The 19,391-nt window shown below is 41.9% G+C and overlaps 1 protein-coding gene across 4 annotated transcripts in view; it reads left to right on the forward strand.

Annotated features, from left to right (window-relative positions):
* The window catches only part of plxna1b (plexin A1b), a 159,827-nt gene that overhangs the window by 102,710 nt on the left and 37,726 nt on the right, over positions 1–19,391 (forward strand). For all 4 annotated transcript variants that reach the window (XM_028405120.1, XM_028405122.1, XM_028405121.1 and 1 more), the window contains exons 10-11: positions 6,345–6,545; positions 17,629–17,725. In XM_028405120.1, coding sequence (XP_028260921.1) covers positions 6,345–6,545; positions 17,629–17,725 — 298 coding nt within the window. The remainder of the gene's footprint in view (positions 1–6,344; positions 6,546–17,628; positions 17,726–19,391) is intronic.

The raw sequence follows: 19,391 nt of genomic DNA on the forward strand, positions 1-19,391 counted from the left end.
GAAAAGCTGAAAAGCACGAGGTTTGATTGCTGCTGACATATCTGGGTTAGGATGATAACGGGGTGCCAGGCGCCAGTCCCCCTCCCCCTATACTCTATGACGATCCATAAGGAGAAAAAGAGACAATGTCTTGCTCAAAAAAATATTCACACGTTCCTGGTTTTTATTGTTTTATAGAATAGTGTGGTGTGTGTGTGTCGAGGGGATAAAGTGTGTAGGTTTGGCAGCCTGCTTGTAAATCAAGGATAAGAGATTAGGCGATGAAATCAACTTGTATGTGTGCCTGGGTGGTTCATCAAAGCACACTCTGAGGGTTTGTGTGTGTTTGTACAGTATAGCAGCAACATACATGTAGGTAGGTTCAGTCAAGCTGCCATTCCGTGAGACTTTGATAATCAATGCTGAATAACATTTATGCCACACGTCCCCCTGCATGTCGCTTTAATTTGGATTCTCCTTTCTGTGCCTCATTCCTGTGCACACTCATCACCCTCTCTCTCCCTCTCTCTCTCCCACTCCCTCTCTCCCCCTCCCCACCTCTTTCCTTGCACAGCTGTGCTAGGAAAGAAGGGCGTGGGTAGACAATCTCACAGTCCCTTTCAAGGTTCAAAGTCCCTTTTCTTCCTCTGCTTCCCTCGCTCCTGCACTGTTCTACATGTTGCTGCCTTATTAAGTTGTTCCACTCTCTCCCTCTCTCCCTCCCCCACACTAAGTGTCTGCTTATAGAACATATTTCTGGTTTTTGCCTGCTAATGAGCTTGCACCAACTCTTGCGCGCACACACACACGCACACACACACACACACACACACACACACACACACACACACACACACACACACACACACACACACACACACACAGACACACACACACCTTTACCTACTTCCTTGTATGACCCACAGTCTTTTACATATTCACTTTCCCTTCCACTGTTTGCAAATACAGTATAACCTGTATATTTTATCCTAAATTTTACATTCACATACTCACATGATCTTCATTTGGAATTTCAATCTTTTGTCTTCATTAGTATTGCTGGAGTCCCAAACATACACAGACAAAAACACATAGAAACACATGGCTGCTGGCTAGCTGGTAGACGGAGGACAAGGGGAAAAGAAAATATGTAGTCATTGACAGCATGATGTATAACATGTCATGGCATGGTAAGACTTAGTTTATACTAATTAAAGAATGATCTGAAAGCAGACCTAGTAATTCAGAATGTTGGCACAGAGTGTGCCAGGGTCTTTGAGTAAAGGGTCCATGTGTAATATCTTTTCATTTTTCAATGCAAGTTTCTGAGCAGGTATCTGTGCACCTACCTGTTCTTTTGTACCAGTACCTACAAAGGCACGAACTGCAGATGCACATTTGTACAGTCTGTCTTCAAAAGCCTATCATTAATGTTTTGCACCAAGAATGAGTCAAAGCTAGCACATGGTCTTTGGTCTCCTATGTCAGAAAGCCAAGGGGGGCATGTCGACAGGCGGCAAGGGAGTATTCAACACTCTTTATATACACCTTTGTCGGACCCCTGTGACACATACATGCTCACACATACACACTGCCCCTTTTATTTGTACCACTGTGCCCCCTTAGTTCCTCTGTGGCTGTCCATGCCACATCATCTCTCCCCCAGGCTTCCCATATCGCTTTACTTCATTATTTAGCATGTTATTTTTTCTCCTCCCTGATCTATAGTCCCCACATCACAGAGGCAGCTAATTAATTATGGATGGACATGAGGGTGGGAGTTAAGGGGAAGTGGGGTGGGGGGGACAAAAAAAAAACGACCAGACATCCGCCTCATTACATATGCGCAGTTTTTTTCGGAGCTTTATTAATTTATATCTTGTCAGGCTCCCCAAAGCCTTCAGAACTCTGTGCTTTTGAATACATTTATTTATATAGCATCATACACTCGCTTTTGCCTTCATCCTCCTACCCCCCCGCCCCCCGCCCCCCCACCAACACCACCACCACCACCACCACCACCCCACCTCGTCTGTGTCTTGATTTTAATCTCACACCTTCTACATATCTGCATGAACACACACACGCGCATTCTCCCACCGACTGTCACATTATGCTCTAGGCAGATGTTAAAAGGTGTTTTGCTTACCTGCAAGAAGAGTTTATCTCATTCCCATGCAGAACACTTTTTATTATTATTATTTTTCTCATACTTTTTAATTTAGTGTGGTAGAAGTGCTGTGGTAAATGTGGAACGGCAGCCGCTCTCCTTTGAAAAAGCTCATGGCTATGTTTTTAATCCTAACTTGTCATCTGGGCATCTGCAATATGAAAACTATTGTTAGGAATGACTTTGTTTCCTTTTTAAAACACACAGAGGCATGAACAGAAATAAATGAGTTTCTAAAATGTGTATCAACTGCAAGAAAAGTGTAAGAAATTTCATTTTGTTCTGCACACAGGAAATGTTTAAAAGTAAGAGGAAGTAAAATAACATATACAGTACAATCTAAAATATTTGAATTATATATGCCTTTACTGTTAAAGAATGGGAAGTGTGGCACTAGCCCTAGGCATTTAAGCTAACTGTGTCCTTTGAGGGAACACAAATACAGAGGTAAGGAAAGCCCTCTGGCTACTCTGAAAGAAACCTGGACGTCAGCCATCACAAACACACACTTTGTAACATATACACTCATTTACATACTCAGGAACACAGGTATGCACCCTCAGAGCCCAGTTTAATCAGCATGTGAGAGTGCATTTCACAGCTAATGACAATGACAAATTGGCGTCCATTGTGTGCTCAGAAAATCTCAAATTTGGCAATGGCAGTTTTCTGCTGCATTATCCACATCTGCTGGATTTAAAAAATACTTATGAAGATGTCAGAATGCAAAGACAGTCATCAAAATCTCTAAATTGAGCAGATGTTTTGCGTTGTGTTCTCTTGCAAAGAAACCATCTGTGGTTCTTCAAGCATCCATCTTTCATTTCACGGAACCAAACAACTTTACTCTCACCGGTTACAGTACAGCGAGATTAAGTGGTGCTTATGATGAAGCGAGCTACTGTTGTGTGCAAACACATGTCTCAGTCTGGTGCACTTTGGGTGTAAAGTAAAGCTTAAAATATCCATTTGGCCATTGATTGATTTTTCTATTGAAAGCCTAACTGAATCAGATCACATACCTATTGAGGCATTTGTGACAGTCACCCTGTCCAGCAGATACAGATCACACAAGCAAAAAAACCCTTTTTTAATTTTGTTTGTACATGCATGCACTTCTTTTCTCTTTTCCTCCCCTGTTGGTCCTTCTAACATCAGCCGGATGGAGTGTCACATTTGGCCGAGAAAACCGCAGCATCCATATTCACAGATGAATTGAAAGCTGAGAAGTCAGGAAAAGGGAGGAAATAAAGAGAAAAAGATCTTCTCCAGCTTCAAACGAATCCCCCCAGTGAAATATTGTTTCAGTGTACTCTGCACTTTGTAGCCCTAATTCAGGCTTTGAACTGTTTTGGCACCTGTCACAAATACTGATGGAATAGTTTCTCTGTGAAGAACACTTTTCCCTTTATCCCAGTCCCTCCCTCTTTGTATCCTCCCTTTCCTCCCTCCTACCTCTATCCAGAACACCTTTCCATTCTATCTGGAAAGCAACTTGTATTTGAAAAATCAGTGGCTTTGTGCTGTGCACTTTTTCTACTCTAACAGCACGTGGTTGATGAACTACTGTATTCCACTGCTGCTGGCTTCTATTGGGCTTTACTTTACAGACCTTACAGTTTGGATTAATATGATATAGCGTGAACAGCCATATAGAAAACATCTAATTGTTTGTGGTATGCTTTTACCTCTAAGGAATCAGACGTATATTTTCCATGTGACATTCTGTTATTAATTGATTTTTAAAGGGGGTACAATACAGAGAAGTGAATGAAGTAAAAGGATACTAAAAGGAAAAATGACTGCCAGAGGAAACAACAAGCAGACAGCCGGGCTGACACAAAGTCGATAGACAGATGAATAAAACATCGGTTAGCTGCAGCTTGTGCTACAGGCTATGCTAGGTTTTGACACACTGGTTTCTACAAGTTAGCTTTAACGGCAGGATGCTGCAACCTTTTTCTTTTTTGTCTCTTGTGGCACCTCGGCCGGTGCAAGCCCACAGCTTTTGACACAAGCATTCTTTTCTCTGAGACAGGACTTCAAAAGCCACAAGTGCAAATCAATCTCTACTTTCTTCCTGGGCTCCATGTCTTTGCCTCTCTTTCGCTCTCCGGCCCCCTCCATCAATTTCCAAGTGTTGTCTGAGACTCCAGGCAGTTAATTAAGTAGGACATTGTCGGGGGCCTCGGGTGCATGGTGCGGATGAAGCTGGATGGATGGATAAAAAGACGCTGAGGGATCCAGGCATTCCTGCTTGCTTCCTCACGTTTTTAGTCTACCATTTCTTTTACTTGTGGGTCTTCTGTTTCACGTCTTTTCTTTTGATTTTTCTTCTTTTTTAATGTCGACATTTCTCTTTTCCTGTCCTTGCTTGAACAGCTTTGTTCACCCTTTGCTCTCTTCCCAATTAAACTGCCTCATCTTCCTCTGCCTTCCTTCTCCCTTTCTCCCCCTTCTCCCTATCCCCTGCATTTCCTCCTCCTTTTCTCAACCATGCCTTATTCCCTTCCTTTCTTTTCTTTCTCCTTTCCTCCCTCCACCATTCCCCTACCGTACTCCCTTCTTCCAAGCCATCCATTTTCCCTTCATACCATTCCTCCCCACAGCCGCCTTCCTCCTACTTGATTATACATCAGGTCTTCTGTAGTTGCTTCTTCCTACTTATAGTATTCCCCGCTCTCATTATGTGTTGTGCATGTGTTTGTGTGTGATCACACAAGGCCGGGGCTAAGCAGGCTAATGAACAAACTCCGGCATTGTGTTCAGGCCCTGGGGACGGGCTGTAGCTTCTAATGTACAACAGCTACAGCTAGAGGAAGGGAAAGAAAAATTCACTGACAGCGAGCCAGCTATCAGCTTAAAGGAAGAGCTCCAACAGGAAGTGAAATACAGGCTCTGGAGCACCTTGTGAGCAATATTTTACAAAAATCTGGACAACACGTCCTCCTCCTCCGCTTTCTTTTTCTTTTTTTCTCCTATTATCAGTATCCCACTTTGACTTAAATGTAGGCTGTTTCGCCTTATTGAAACCAGTAATTGTTATGATTAACCTCCAATGCAGAGAAAGAAATTTTTAATGCTGCTCTATCATACAAAGTCGGGTTTGCATTCTCAGCTGCACATGTCTCTTATTATATTTATTATTATTAGTGACACTTATACTTATACTCTGTACTTAACTGCATTTATTGTGACTTGATACCTCTGGCACAAGAATTTCCTTCGGGATTAATAAAGTTTTATCTTATCTTATCTTATCTTATCTTATGCGGGTCAGTCTGCTGTGTCTCCAGGTCGTAAAAATGTGTGATTTGTCAGCAGTGATCTGGTTTGTTATGCTTTTGGCTGAAGCTGTATGGTATAGGGTGGGTTAGTTCCACCCAAGCTTTAAGTCATGTTGTATGAGATCTGTCACCCAGCCGTCCCCTCCTCCCTCTCTCTTTTTCACATTCTCTCATTCTCAGTGTTGATGAGATCCGCAATCCAGCACATGCACAAAATGCATATGTAGGAACCATAGTATGCTGGACAGACTATAAAGTCTTGTTTCCTTTCTATAAATACATGCAAACATACTTAATTAATCCAACTGCACATAGGAACTTATTTGTCTTACACGGCGGGTACAAACGCCCTCCAGGGTTGTGTACTTCAGTGGTGTGAGCCAATGGATGGGCTGCTTCCAGATGATCTCAACAAGAGTCTCAGCTCTGCCCAATGTCACTGACAAATGTGCACACACATACACAAAAAGGGAACAAACAAAGTTCCTGAGCTCATTACTCCATTCCACACATGGACATAATACACTTGAGTCTGTTCGCCTGCCATAACAATGCAGCACTGTTGTGATCTGAACAGTTTTATTGAGTAGATAATATTTTCTGAACTTTCTTGCTCAGATGTTGTGCAGCCTTTAAATCTGGTGCAAGGCCAGAAGGAGTGTTGCACAAGCCTTCAATACTTATGAACAGTGCATCACGGCACAGCTCTTTACAGCAAATCATGAAGTCAAACACAGCATGTAATCCATGGCCTTCTCTTCTCTTCTCTTTTAAGTTGTTATCAGCAAACACATGTATTGCATCACCCTCTCTCCTATCTTGCTGCTTTTTGTGCATGTTTACTAATTCTTCTGACTCACTCTAACTTGTTTTTGTAGCTAAAAGTTTTTATTTTTTCTTCCTTGCAGGATTGCCCCCAGATTCTGCCTTCAACCCAAATTTACATCCCGGTTGGCGTGACCAAGCCGATCACCTTGGCTGCCAAGAACCTTCCCCAGCCCCAGTCTGGACAGAGGAACTATGAGTGTGTGTTCCACATCCAGGGGGAGACCCAAAGTGTGCCTGCACTGCGCTTCAACAGCACCTCCATCCAGTGCCAGAAAACAGCGGTCAGTGAGAATAAACAGAATGTTTGGACTTTTGGTTTTGTATGGGGGATACAAATTTAGCACCATTAATGATGGTGGACACAGGTGTTGGTGAATGGGAAGGAGACGCCTGTGAGGGAGACAGCCATTGTTGCCTGGAGCATGAATGATAGTTCGAATTTTGTGTAGACTAAAAGCGCCATTTAGCACTATAAGTCTCAATCGAATCAATGCAATTTAGTAACTAAATCATGATCCCAGTGAGGACATTGACTCGGCCAGGGTTAAAGAATGGCCTCCTACAACTAATGACCATTCTGGACACTAATATGCTCATTGTCCTGATAGATCACCATGTGCACTACTTGCTCACAATCTAGATAAATGACCCAGTGCTGTTATGTCACATTGAACTGTGAGCCAACAAATAGATATCGACTGCAAGTCCTCACATTTAAATTAGGACATATGTATAAAAAGGCTTTTTGTGGACCTCAAACGAGTTTAAATCATAACAAATAATCATGGTTTGTGTAGAACATCATAAATTATTGGTGAAGAGTGAAAGAGGTATGGTTACCTGTAGTTTTGTTGTGTGCTACTTGTGTCTTGACTGGTAGAGATTAGAGATGAACAGTGTGTGTCAGATTGAAGTGACCTGACGTTCATTTTTCTAACATAAGTGTGTGTGTGTGTGTGTGTGTGTTTGTAGGATTTGTTTGTGAATGTGGGTCCATGTCTCTTCTGTGTGTTAAAATATGGTTGTGTATTTGTGTGTATGTGTGTTTGTGAGGCTTCAAACTAGCATGACAGATAAGAGGTAGCTAGCGTTGCGTTTCATTGAGGCTGAAAATGTGAAGAGGAAGTCTGTCTCTGAAGCTAGTTGGAAGTGGATTGATCATGTTTACACCTAGGCTATACCTGTCCCCTTTCCTCCTTCTATCTGCCTGTAGAGCTCATCTTTCTCTCCTTCTCCCTCTGTCTGTCATGCCTTACTTTTACTGCCATTCCCTGCTTTCCTCACTCCATCTTCCTTGTTTCTCATCAGTTGACTCCTGCTGCTTGCCTCTGCCCCTGTCTATTTCTATCTTAAGATATAAGATGAGATGAGGGCTGGTGCTGTTAATATTTTTTTACATGGTGGTGTTGCAGCTGTGAGAGCAACACCTGCTACCCAGAAGGATATATTTGAAAGATTAAAAGAAATTATAAACATGTAGAAGTCATTGCTTTTGGTCAATTAGCTTTGCTTCTTGTCGGTGTACTACAACTTGTCAGATGATTATGCAGTCATATAGATATTAGCAGACACACATACACCATCCATAGAGCTCTCATTTTAGCAGTACACCTCACTGAGGTGCCTGGCAAAGTGCAGTATTTGATTGTGTCTGCATCGACAGGCAGTCTTCAGGTGTTGGCACATGCATAGCCAGTTGTTTGTGAAGGCAGGGCTAATTATCTAGCGATAGGGTTGTCTCTCCACAGAGATGTCTGTTTATTGACTGTTTATTGTAGCTGTAAGGCCAGTGTTAATCAGCAGCAAAGCCTTGCCCCAGCCAAAAGCCGAATTTCTCCATTTGATGTCCTCAAAGCAGACATGCTAGCAGTAATTAGCCCTTGGCTGTCAACACTTAGCCTCTGTTGGCAATTAGCAGTGGTAACTTGACTGCATGGCCAGATATTGATGGTGCACATGCATCAAGTCTGCACCTATTTAGATTCAGTGACTGAAGAAGGTGCCAGCTGCATGAACTTGCCATTAAGGCGTAATTCATGCATGTGTAACCTTGTGAGTTTAATTATGTGTCATGAATTATTTGGATGAGAGTCTTATTATAGCTCTGGAACCATATTTCAGAAGAATGGGGTCTTAAATATTAGTTTATCCATTTATATCTCTATTTTTTACATGCACCCCTCTGTGTTTGCTCTTACTTTGACAGTGTTCAGCACCAACTCAATGAATCATGCATGATTCTGCAGTAGAAATAGACTTCATCTGTTATGCTGTGTACACGCTGCTGCTGCCTCAGTTTGTAGGCACACAGCTATGGGGATAGGGGTTAATCAGTGTCTGTGCGTGTGTGGTGGTGCACATGTGCATCCTTCAATACGCCTCAGGCTATGGATCCCAGGATAGCTGTGTATGTGTGAGTTTAGCAGTGCAGTTCCATTAGACTGCTCCAAGAAGAGAGTGTTAGGCTTGCTAATCAATGGGATAAACACTGGGGTGCTAATCCACAGTTTAGCCTTGTGTTTGAGATACACATAAGTGCATCTCAACCCACTGTGTCAAACTATTGCACATTAACTTGGGAAAGGTGAGGACAAGGGCAGAGACGAAAGAGTCGTGATGAGAACTTGTAAAGTAAAACAAAGAGGGGGCAACATACACAGAGGTAGAGAGGGCGAAATATAGGAAAAATGCAGAGAGGAAGGATGTAGAGGAGGACAGAAGGAGAGGTTATAGAGAAAATGGAGATGGCAAAAAAAGATGAGAGAAGGCAACATAGACAGTGGAAATTGGAGCGTAGTAGACAATTTCAGGTGAGGTGAATGGAGAAAAGTGAGAGGGAGAGTGATATGGAAAGGTACAGAGAGGGAGAATGAGATGAGAGGGTGTGAGAGAGAAAATCAGCTCAAAAGTCTCTCCTGAGGCCAAAACTCATTCTCCGTTCTTTTGTACAATATCATCACACTATCCAAAAGAAGATAACTATCCACAGGATATTCAGGACATCCACAGTCAGATCATGTTTAAACTCTTGTTTCCCATACTTCACTGCTTTTACAGTGAATATAATAACTCAATACTTTTACATAGTATCCTCTAACAGGACACTGTCAATAATTTACTGTATATGTGACACATATGATATATGATAGCATAACTTCAGCTTCATGCTAACCTTGTTGGGTATTGACTATCCATATCAGCCCATGGGAGAATATATTGGTGCTATGGTATTTCTGTATAAGGTTACTGTACATACCAACGGATCCCAAAGGGGAAGGAGTGAGTGTATTATAAGGCCTCAGAAAGAATGCAATATTGGAAAAAAATTGTTGTTGCAAGCAGAGACATGAAACAAGCACAGTCCTCCCCTCTCAGTGTGCTCAGGAGTCCTACCAAGTGCTCAAAACTTTGAATTTTGTTGAATTAAATCTTCATGTGGTTCATTTGTGAAAGGAATGGTTCGTCACTTTGAATTCCTTACTGTTAAAGTTGAGTGCGTAGTCCAAAATATTTTTGGAACCTGTGAAAGTTGATGAAGTAGCAGATTGTCCAAGGTCCAGTAACAAGTTAATTAGAGAAAAATGCAGATCATTTTGTAAGAAGAAGAAAAAACAGCTTCCTCTTCGTAGTTCTTAGTGCCAAAAAAGCCCACATTACTACTGACACATAAGGAGCCATCCGCCAGGCCTTATGGTAGCTGTTGACTCCGGTCAGCAGAAACCACAGCAACAAGCTGGTGTTATCATCGGTGCCTTCCGGTTTTCTGACCCAGCCCAGGCTGCTTCCTGGTGTGTGTTGTCCAATCAAAGGCTATAGTTAAGGTGCAAAGGCCAATAGGATGCTGAGCTGTGGGCTAGGAAATTGTCCTCAGAGTGCCAGAGGGGTGAAGGTAGCAGACAAACACATGCACTCCCCACAATGCTTTCACACACATATGATCACACCCATGGGTCAGAGAGGCTGACAGAGCACAGCTGGACATTGTTTCAAGGCCGAGGTTGAGAGTTGAGGCTGGAACTGTCTAAGACTTTTCCTTTCTGATCCTTTATCTCCATGTGCGTCTCCCTTTTTTCCATTTGTACTCCTGTGTCTCCATTTCCATTCCCTCTATCCTTTTTTCTTGTTTCTGCCTGGAGGGCAGGAATGAGAGGACAGATAATATCAGCGCAGGCCTTACACCATTACCTTCCGTCTGATAAACCACTCGGCCACTCCATCACCCTCTTTCCCCACCCCTTTGCCATTGAGAGAGTAAAAAACGGAGACATGGGGGCAGGATGAGAAAATCTAGTTTAGGATAGGGTGTGCGTCTGTGCGCTATTCTTCTGTGTGTGTAGAGAGCAGCTGTTTGTTAAAGTAGAGATGCGAAGTATCAGGGGTCCTGATGGCATCCAATTAAGGGAGATAAAATGATGATGAATTGCAGTCGGGCAGCAGAGACCAGCACTCCTGTGTGTGTGTGTGTGTGTGTGTGTGTGTGTGTGTGCATAAGCTCACACACACATACAGGAAGACAGGAGCAGAAGAAGAAACCTACCAGATTTGGAAAAGATTGTGCTGTGGGGTCTAGAAAGAAGGTAAGCAGGGTGAAGAAAGTGGGATCAAAAGGCAAAGACGTTAGGCATATATCAAAAGAAATAGAAGGAGTAATGTGAAAGATGGAGGAGGGGAGTAAAGGAAGAAGAGTGCTACAGATGATATAGATGAATGGATGGATAGAGTGAGTAAACAAAGGTCTAGAGATGAGGCAGGCCATGTCTGCAGAGAGAGCATACTGGTGTAATGGTGTCACACAAACCTATGTGGTATGTGTATGAGGGAGAGATGAAGCACAGAACTCCACAAACATCAGTTTTCTCTGACTTTCAGAAAACTTTGACTTTATGAGATTTGTTAATAAATGTGACCAAATGTAAAAACGCTCTATACGAAAAAAATTGTTTCATACCATAAATTTTCACACACACACACACACACACACACACACACACACACTGCTTAAAATGGCAGGGACAAGGCTAATGAGGGCCGTGGTGCTGTTCGGTGGAAAGTAGGTGCAGCAGAGCATGGTACAGCCTGGCCTGGCATGGCCTAGCACAGCTTAATGAGATATAAACACTAGACCTGCCACTGCATTCAGCCGCAGCACACACTGACACTGTTTTAATTGGATAGCTCTGTGTGTGTATGTGTTGGGTGGGGATGGTTTGGAAGTGTAAGGGAATTTTACTGAAATTTACTGTGAAAAGCTGCAAAGTAACGACTGCTCACTTTGTCATGGAACGGCAGTGGTCAGATTTTTGTGTTAGGTTTGTGTGTTGTCTCATTAACTAGTGTCTTTTTGTCTGAGCATGATTTCATGATTTCAACAGTGCATTTTTGTTTAAAAATCCAGACTTCTTCACTCTGTCTCCTCCTCTCACATGCCTATGATGTCTCTGCCTCCTCTTGCTCTCCAACCTCTGCCCTCCTCTTCATCTCTAACCCACCGTTTGCCCACTGCCTCTCCTCCTTTTCTTGACAGGTGTTAAGCAGCAGAGCTCCCACACTCCTGTCCTGGATAAATAAGAATGAATTGCTACACAGCTATCAGCATATGCCAACTTCTCCACCCCGTCCTCCACCCTGCTTTCATTATCCATTTCTCATTTTTGTCTGTCTCCCTGTATCCTTGCAATGTGCAACCTTTACTCTACGTATACTTCTTGTCTCATAGCAGTGCTGCATTTCCCATTTCAATAGGATGACTTGAAGGGAGAGAATAGCTGCAGAAGTGATTGTGGTAAGAGTCTCTGGTTTTTAACTGAATAAGAAGAGAGACTAAAAGGTAGTTAACAAGAAAGGAGGAAGGCCTACCCTTATCTCCATATCTCTTTTGTGAATGCTGCAGTAGTTATAGGGTATCAACAGTGATTACCTTCTTCGATGCATCGCGATTTGGCTGTAGACGATTCTGAATTGAATATTAAATGTTTAATGTCTGCTTTAGTTGGCACTATGTCCAAAGTCTCCTGCCAGGTATGGAGAAATCTGTGTGTATTTTTAGTAAGACTGCATATCGGTGTGTGTATGACTTTGTTTAGCAGCACATCATGTCAAAGTGCAATTATGTGATGAATAGTATAACATGCTCTGTATTATTCACACTTATATGTGTGTTGTAGTGCAGAGGTGGTGAGCACAGAATGGAGTGGTGATGACATTGAAAATATGGCTATTTCTGCAAACTACCAAAAATCAACCTTTTGTCCAGGGAGAGATGTAGTAAGCTTACACTCGCTTAATGCCTAGGCTGGAAAAAAACAAGATACATTGACTATGGCAGCATTATTTTTCCCTCAAACCAGCATTTTTCTTCTCTGCCCCTCTGTTTTTTTTACTTTCCATCAATGAAGGAAATGTGTGTGCAAGCATGTATGCACATATGTGTGTACGTTTGAGATAAGCTGGGTTACTAGGTCCGGCTGTGCTCCAATCCTGTTAGCATTAGCGATTAGCACTGGCTAACAGACCTATTATGAGTGGGGGCTGAATCCCTGTTGTCTGACCTCTCATACAGTACACACATACACACACACACACGCTAAGCTATAGGAAGGATTATCACTTGATCCTTGATTAAGAAGCCATATCTGCCTGGACATTGTATGTATGTGCGTGTAAGAGAGAGTCTGCATCTAGACAGGGACAGTTATTGTATGTTGAGCCTTATCTAAACTGGGAAAAGGCATAAAACAGTCAGTGTCCTCTACTTGTCTTCAGCACTTTTCCAGTGTGACACATTTTACTATTAGCATGACATATGATCATAGATGTGTCAGGTCAGGACCGTCGACATCACCTACAGAAAAGAAGACATATAAGAGACCATTGTATTCCAGGTATTGACTTGCCCAGAGCAAGTTTGATATTTTTAGTTGCCAGCTTACACACACCTTCAGAATGACTAATTATCAGGGTCTGACCTTCACAGGTTTCAGCTGTTACTCCATACTTTCCTTACCTTCCATCTTCACCTCTTGTTCTCCATCCATGCGTTCTTGCCCCCTATCCCTCAGATTTCCATCTGTTGATGGAGCTGAAGTGGAGCAACATCTCTAATCTTTCTTCTGTTTACACTATTTATGTTACACTGATTTCTTTCTATTTGTATTTTTCTTCTTCATTTCAGTGTATGAAAGACGACACACAGGGTTGTAGTCCTGTATGTTCATATTTACTGCACATTATTAATTGTGCATACAAGGACAGCCTGTTTGTTTGGGATTAAATTGCAGAATATGTAGTGTTGTGATTTAGTTGCACTGTTTACATGTTCTGTCATCCTTTTACACATGCAAATCCTGGCTTTTTTCAGAATTACCACTTAATGTTTGCCTTTTCATATTGGAAAGTGTTGTGTAGTATGGGAACCATGGACAAGTGTGAATGTCCTCAACGTCATATTGTGCAACACTACAGGTTCAGTATAAAAGTTTAATAAGCCTGTGGTGCAATGAGAGGTGATAAGCTTGGGATCATACCCCCACCCCCCTCCAAGAAAAAAACTATTCTTCTGCTGCCAATTAAACACACATACACAATTCTCCCTAAGTAAATATTAATGTTTTTGAGTGACAGTACCCCTATCTCTCAACACAAGGCCCCTCCTTTAAAGTTTGATTTGCAAACACAGACACAGACCTGAAAAAAAAGCAGTGAAGGGCAGGCAGTATTTTTGTTTTAGCTGTCAGCACCAGCACACTTCTAATGTGTGTGTGTGTGTGTGTGTTTAGTGCAGGTTTTCAGAGAGAGGACTTGGCAGGGTGTAAAGCAGGGTTAGGAGGGCTACACACATCGATCATCTGAGCGGTACTGGCCATGTGAGTCGGGAGAATCGGGACATCTTCTGATTCGCTGGTCAGCAGAGAAGCAGGGATGGAAATGAAAGGCAGTCTGACCTCTTGTCCTGCTGTAGCTGGGCTTCTGGCCCAGAGTAGCAGGATAAGACATGGTTAATGGCTCTGAAATAGAGAAATACTAAACTCATTAGTAAAATGCCTTTGGTAGTGAGTTATTGGTGAAGATTGTCTTCCATACATACATACATCTGCATCTTTGCACAGGTCAGGTGTATTTAAAGTGTGCACACTGCACACCTTACTGAAGCAACTTCATCTCTAAACGAGAAAACATGGATTGCAGGCCTTTTTACTTTTTGGCCCCTGTGCTGTAAGTTGAGTATCACTGTTTTAGTGTTTCTCGATAGGCAGGTACTAAACAGTTCTGGCCTTCAGTGCTCCTCTGAGAGGCTGGCCAACATTTTATATGAGCCAGCACTATTCTGGATTTGTCCTTCTGGCCAACTAAAACAATTAGCAACCAGTTCTCTTTAAGTGCAGTCACTTAATTCAATGTTTATGTAAAACATTGCTTAATTGAACTTTATTGCTGCTGTTATGCTTTTTGTTTTCACAGTGATTTTATTTTTTCTGCTTCAAAGCCAGGAGCATGTGTGTAAGGAGAAACCCACCTGTTGCTTTCTGTGAACAAGGCTGATTGGTGTTAACTTTCAGACACCTTCACGAGCTTGAACTGTTGCCAGATATGAAGCTGTGCTGGTTCATTCTGCATTTTTGGCCTTTCAGTATCAGTTTTTTTACAGACATCTCATCTGGCTTTTTCCCCTCACCTTCTGTGTTTCTTAGCGACTTTCTTATCAACTCTTTTACCCTATCCACATGTTTGCAGTGCAGTGTCGTTCTGCACCTTCTTTTCCTCCTTTCCTCTCTCCCATGCTCGTACACACTCAAACACACTCTCCATACTTACCAAGTTAAGAAGTCCTGTTGTTCCCAGGCAGGCTGGGTGGTCTCTTGATGGTGAGGGAAGGCAGGAGGGGAAGTAGAGGTTGAAGAATTTCATATGCTCCAGCTTCATCAGGGAAGGAAATGATAGCTGATGTCCAAAAACGCCTTGTCTTCCTGTGTTTGCATGTGTTTTTTATTTATCATCATATTTCCTGTATAGACATTGCGATCACTCTTTGAAGTGTTCGCTGGCAGCCTTCTCTGGAAACTGTCCCATGTGCAGGATGCATATTTATAGCACAGTGTACACATGTGTTTCTCTGGAAATGTTTGGTATGTATGATAAAGGAATCTGCTTCATATTTCCTTGTTTGACTGTGGACATTTTGGGGAGAGAAAGTCAGGCTGTGATTGATAATGGGAGAGGTTTGTAAAGAGGTGTACGGAAGGAGTAATGATAGAGCGAGAGAAAGAGAGAGAGTGAGAGGAGGGGGTGGAAAGAGGATTGCGAGAGAAGGAGAGGCAGAGGAATGTGTGAAAAGACCAAGGCAGACATGTCAGCGAACAAATTGAAAATGCCAATTTCAGTTTAGCCCCCACCAGCTCAGGCGCTTATAGCCTAGCCCCGGCCTCTTATTCCATGTGTAAATGAATGGTGTCCACAGAATAACAAGCAATCACCTCTCTCTATCCATCTTGCCCTCACTATTTCTCCTTCACCCCAGCTGCTGTATTATCTGCCTCTTTTTTCCTTCTCACTTTCTCATCCTTCATTTCAACATTTTTTCATTGTTTTCACTTCACCTTTGTGCTTCCTTTCACACAATTCGGTATCAAGTTTTTTTTCTCTTCTGCATTTCCTTTTTACTTTTCAGAGTGTCCCTTTGTTTTTAAGTTTCTCTTTGGGATTACAATGTATGCAAGACTTCTGCCCACGTTGTCCTGTAGTACAGAGTTCTCTGTCCATGTGTGACCTCAAAACCTCTTTTGTAATATTAAATATGTTTATACAGTTTCATCCAACAGAAACACTCCACCAGCTGTCTGCCTGGCAGTGCATGACTCTTGCCTGTTGTGGCCTCTTCTTTCTACATTTACCTCTGCACCGTTATCATATATAAGTAGCTTGATAAGTCTGTTTCTGGCATTAAGGTTAAAAATCAGATGTTCTTAGCTTCATAAACTGCTGCAGTGTGGTCTAAAGACAGACAACCTGTTCTGTATTGTGTTTTAAGGCCAGCTTAAAGGTGAAGGTGCTCAGGGGTAAATGTTTCCTCACCATTTATTCATGGGGCTAAATAAATCCAAGGCACAGTTTAGTGCCTGAAAATACCCTTTAAAAGTATTTGCCCTTAAAATAAGCTTTAAGAACAAAGTAGTATTTCTTCTGAGATACATCTTTCTTTATGTTTATATCAGCATCTCTGCTTCAGGGCCTGTTCAGTGTAAATCATCCAATCACAAAAGTGAAGAAAGAATTAATCAGCCATTCACATATTGTGACATTGCTGTGTCCTCTTATTTTCTTATCGTCTCTATGCACATTTCTTGGTCTTTTCCCTCTCAAATACATCCCCTATTATTACAGATGTGGAGATAAATCTCCTACTATCACACTGAAGTGGCTGATATCGCAGAGTGGAGAAGTTGTAGCTCAATTCAATCTGTGAGGGCCCCATAGCTTCAGGCTTGGGCCTTTCACATTGGATTGTATCACCACTCTACTTGAGAATAATAGGCCTGCTATCTCTTGTCCTGAGGCCGTTGAAGATAGTGACCATACCAGTGGTAGTGAGACTGAGTGACTGGACACCCTTTGACTGACAGAGGCATTAGGTCATATCTAAAGTCCTACCAGCCACAACACTGTAGAGAGCAGGCACCCTGCTGCTATCTAGCATCTGTTTTATGTTGTATCAAAGGCAGCTAATGAATACATGACTTAAAATTGCAAGTGTGACTGTGTGTTTACGAGTGGGGTGGTGGTGTAACTCCTAAAGCTGCATTTTATTTGCTAGTGATAATCGTCGTTGATAATTTATTTGATTGGAGATTGGGGGCTCCTTCTCTTTTACCCCTTCAGTTAGTGTGCTGCCATCACATCGCCGCCTTTGAAGCTTGTTGTCTCGTTTAAAGCAATTCTATAAAACTGATTATGCCAACCACGAGTCAATTACGTTTCAACTCTTATTAGTTAAGGATGCAAAAATGAAATTAGATGAGAATATTATTGTTGGAGATATATTATGCATTTCATTCATCACTGGAATGGAATGAGTCACACAGTGATGGGGATTCCAATCTCTTAATCAACTCTGCGCTCTGCCAGGCAGCGGCGGATGTGCCGTGTGTAAAAATCACAATATAGCCTGTCTCTCATCATTCATTTTTATGGCCCTTCTACTGTGTGAACACTGCAGGCTGACATTACTAGCAGCAAGTAGCTGATGCTCTGGGTGTTTTTTTTTGGGGGGGGGGGGTTTTCTCGCATTAAATGTATTATGGTGATGTTATCGGTGTAAGAAAAATATTGAATGAATGACTTATCTTGTTATTGTGTTTTATATTTTTCCAGTATACTTATGAGGGCAATGACATCAGTGACCTACCAGTGGACCTGTCTGTAGTCTGGAACGGAAACTTTGTCATTGACAACCCTCACAACATTAAAGGTGAGTTAGTGCAGTGTCACACATTAATGGCCTTTTGTTTTATGAATTAAATCTTTATGGATATGGTTTCCTGCAAACACGATGAAGGAGGAATGGAGGCTCATTCAGTAAATTGCGTCGTCTCTTTAAATAATAATAAAGCTCATATTCCCAGACCAGGACTAGGGTACGTTGTCAGTTTTGTTTTTTTGTTTTTTTGAGTCATGGCTGCAGTCATACAACATGTCATTAGTACCGATGTCTTCACATACCATACCTGTAGCCATTTGTATATACTAATGTATTGACTAATAATTATGTCTGTCAAGACTCTGGTTTTACCCCGCGAGGCTCTTTTGTCATTGCTAATGGGTAGCAAATAGTGTCAAAATGATCAATTCAGTTGGAATTTGCTCTCTGCCATTAGTTTTTTAGACAACATTTGGGATAAACTAATAAACCCACTTAATTGCAAAAGCAAGACTTACAACACTTTAAATCCGGGTGCTCCAACAATGAAAGACTGTGTGAGGTGTTTAAACCGAAATCACATGTAAGAAGGCAGCACAGCTCAAATTCCCAGGTTAGGGAGGACAAAATTCTTACGTTTCATTAGACTGTGAAGATGCCATATTCAGTTTAAGTGAGATACATCCACACCAATGTACTATACATTATAACTGGTATTCTTAGATTTATTAAATTGTAGTATTTTAAATAAAAAATGTACGTTGTAACTTTTTTCAGCGCTTTACTGTATACGCTTAAATTGTAAATTTCTTACAATGATGATGGTTAATTGCCCCCCCTATGGAGGAGGTTCGTGGTCACCGTGATTAAAATGGCATGATTCCATATGTGTACATCCATATATGTAAATTGTGAAACCACACCACCTCCAAACAAAGAACCAAGCGGCTGATGATGAAACACATGTACATATTCGATGCACCACTGTGGGCAAAGACAATGAGATCATGTCTGTGCGATTTAATTATTGGTAAAACAGTCTTTATAGTGCTGTCTCCATAATTATTGCGACTACAACAGCACGACAGGGGGGCTGTAACATTATTCCCGTGCTCTGAGGCAAAGAAACATAATCACCAGCGACCACTGCATTCAATATGGCCTGTGGATGACGTGGCCATAGTTATACTCAGAAGAGAGACAGAGAGTGGTATTGTCTATTCCCTGGTCGTTGCCCTTTGATGCTTACAGTCATGGCATGGAGCAGCAATTTTCATGTAGCATTTCAGACCCTGAAAGATGAACATCTCTAACATTTGTGATGTAGTGATTATTATTTGTCAGTAATGTAAGATAACACCACATGTATTGATCACTCCCCTGTACCAAGCAAGCTGTTGTAGTCTTAGGTTTCACATATTCCTTAAGATGGTCAAAATGACTGCATGTTCTGTGGAACATGTAGAGCTTATACAAACCCCACATTTGTCTATACTGATGTGCTGTGTATACAAATGTTTTTGACAGACAATGGTTCTTTTAAGTGCAGTAGCAATCATCTGGTGGAGTGCAAGTGATGCTCAGTCGACTTAAATGCTGATAGGTTAATGTAATTAGAGGGGAGTTGTTTAGCAGCCAGTAATTGGTACAGGGTTTCTTTAAAGCTGCTCCATGACCAATGGAATATAGGATGAGAAAAAGATTTTCTGTACTGTTG

This window comes from Parambassis ranga, chromosome 5 (genome assembly GCF_900634625.1).
Source record: "Parambassis ranga chromosome 5, fParRan2.1, whole genome shotgun sequence".
Classification (NCBI taxonomy): Eukaryota; Metazoa; Chordata; class Actinopteri; family Ambassidae; genus Parambassis; species Parambassis ranga.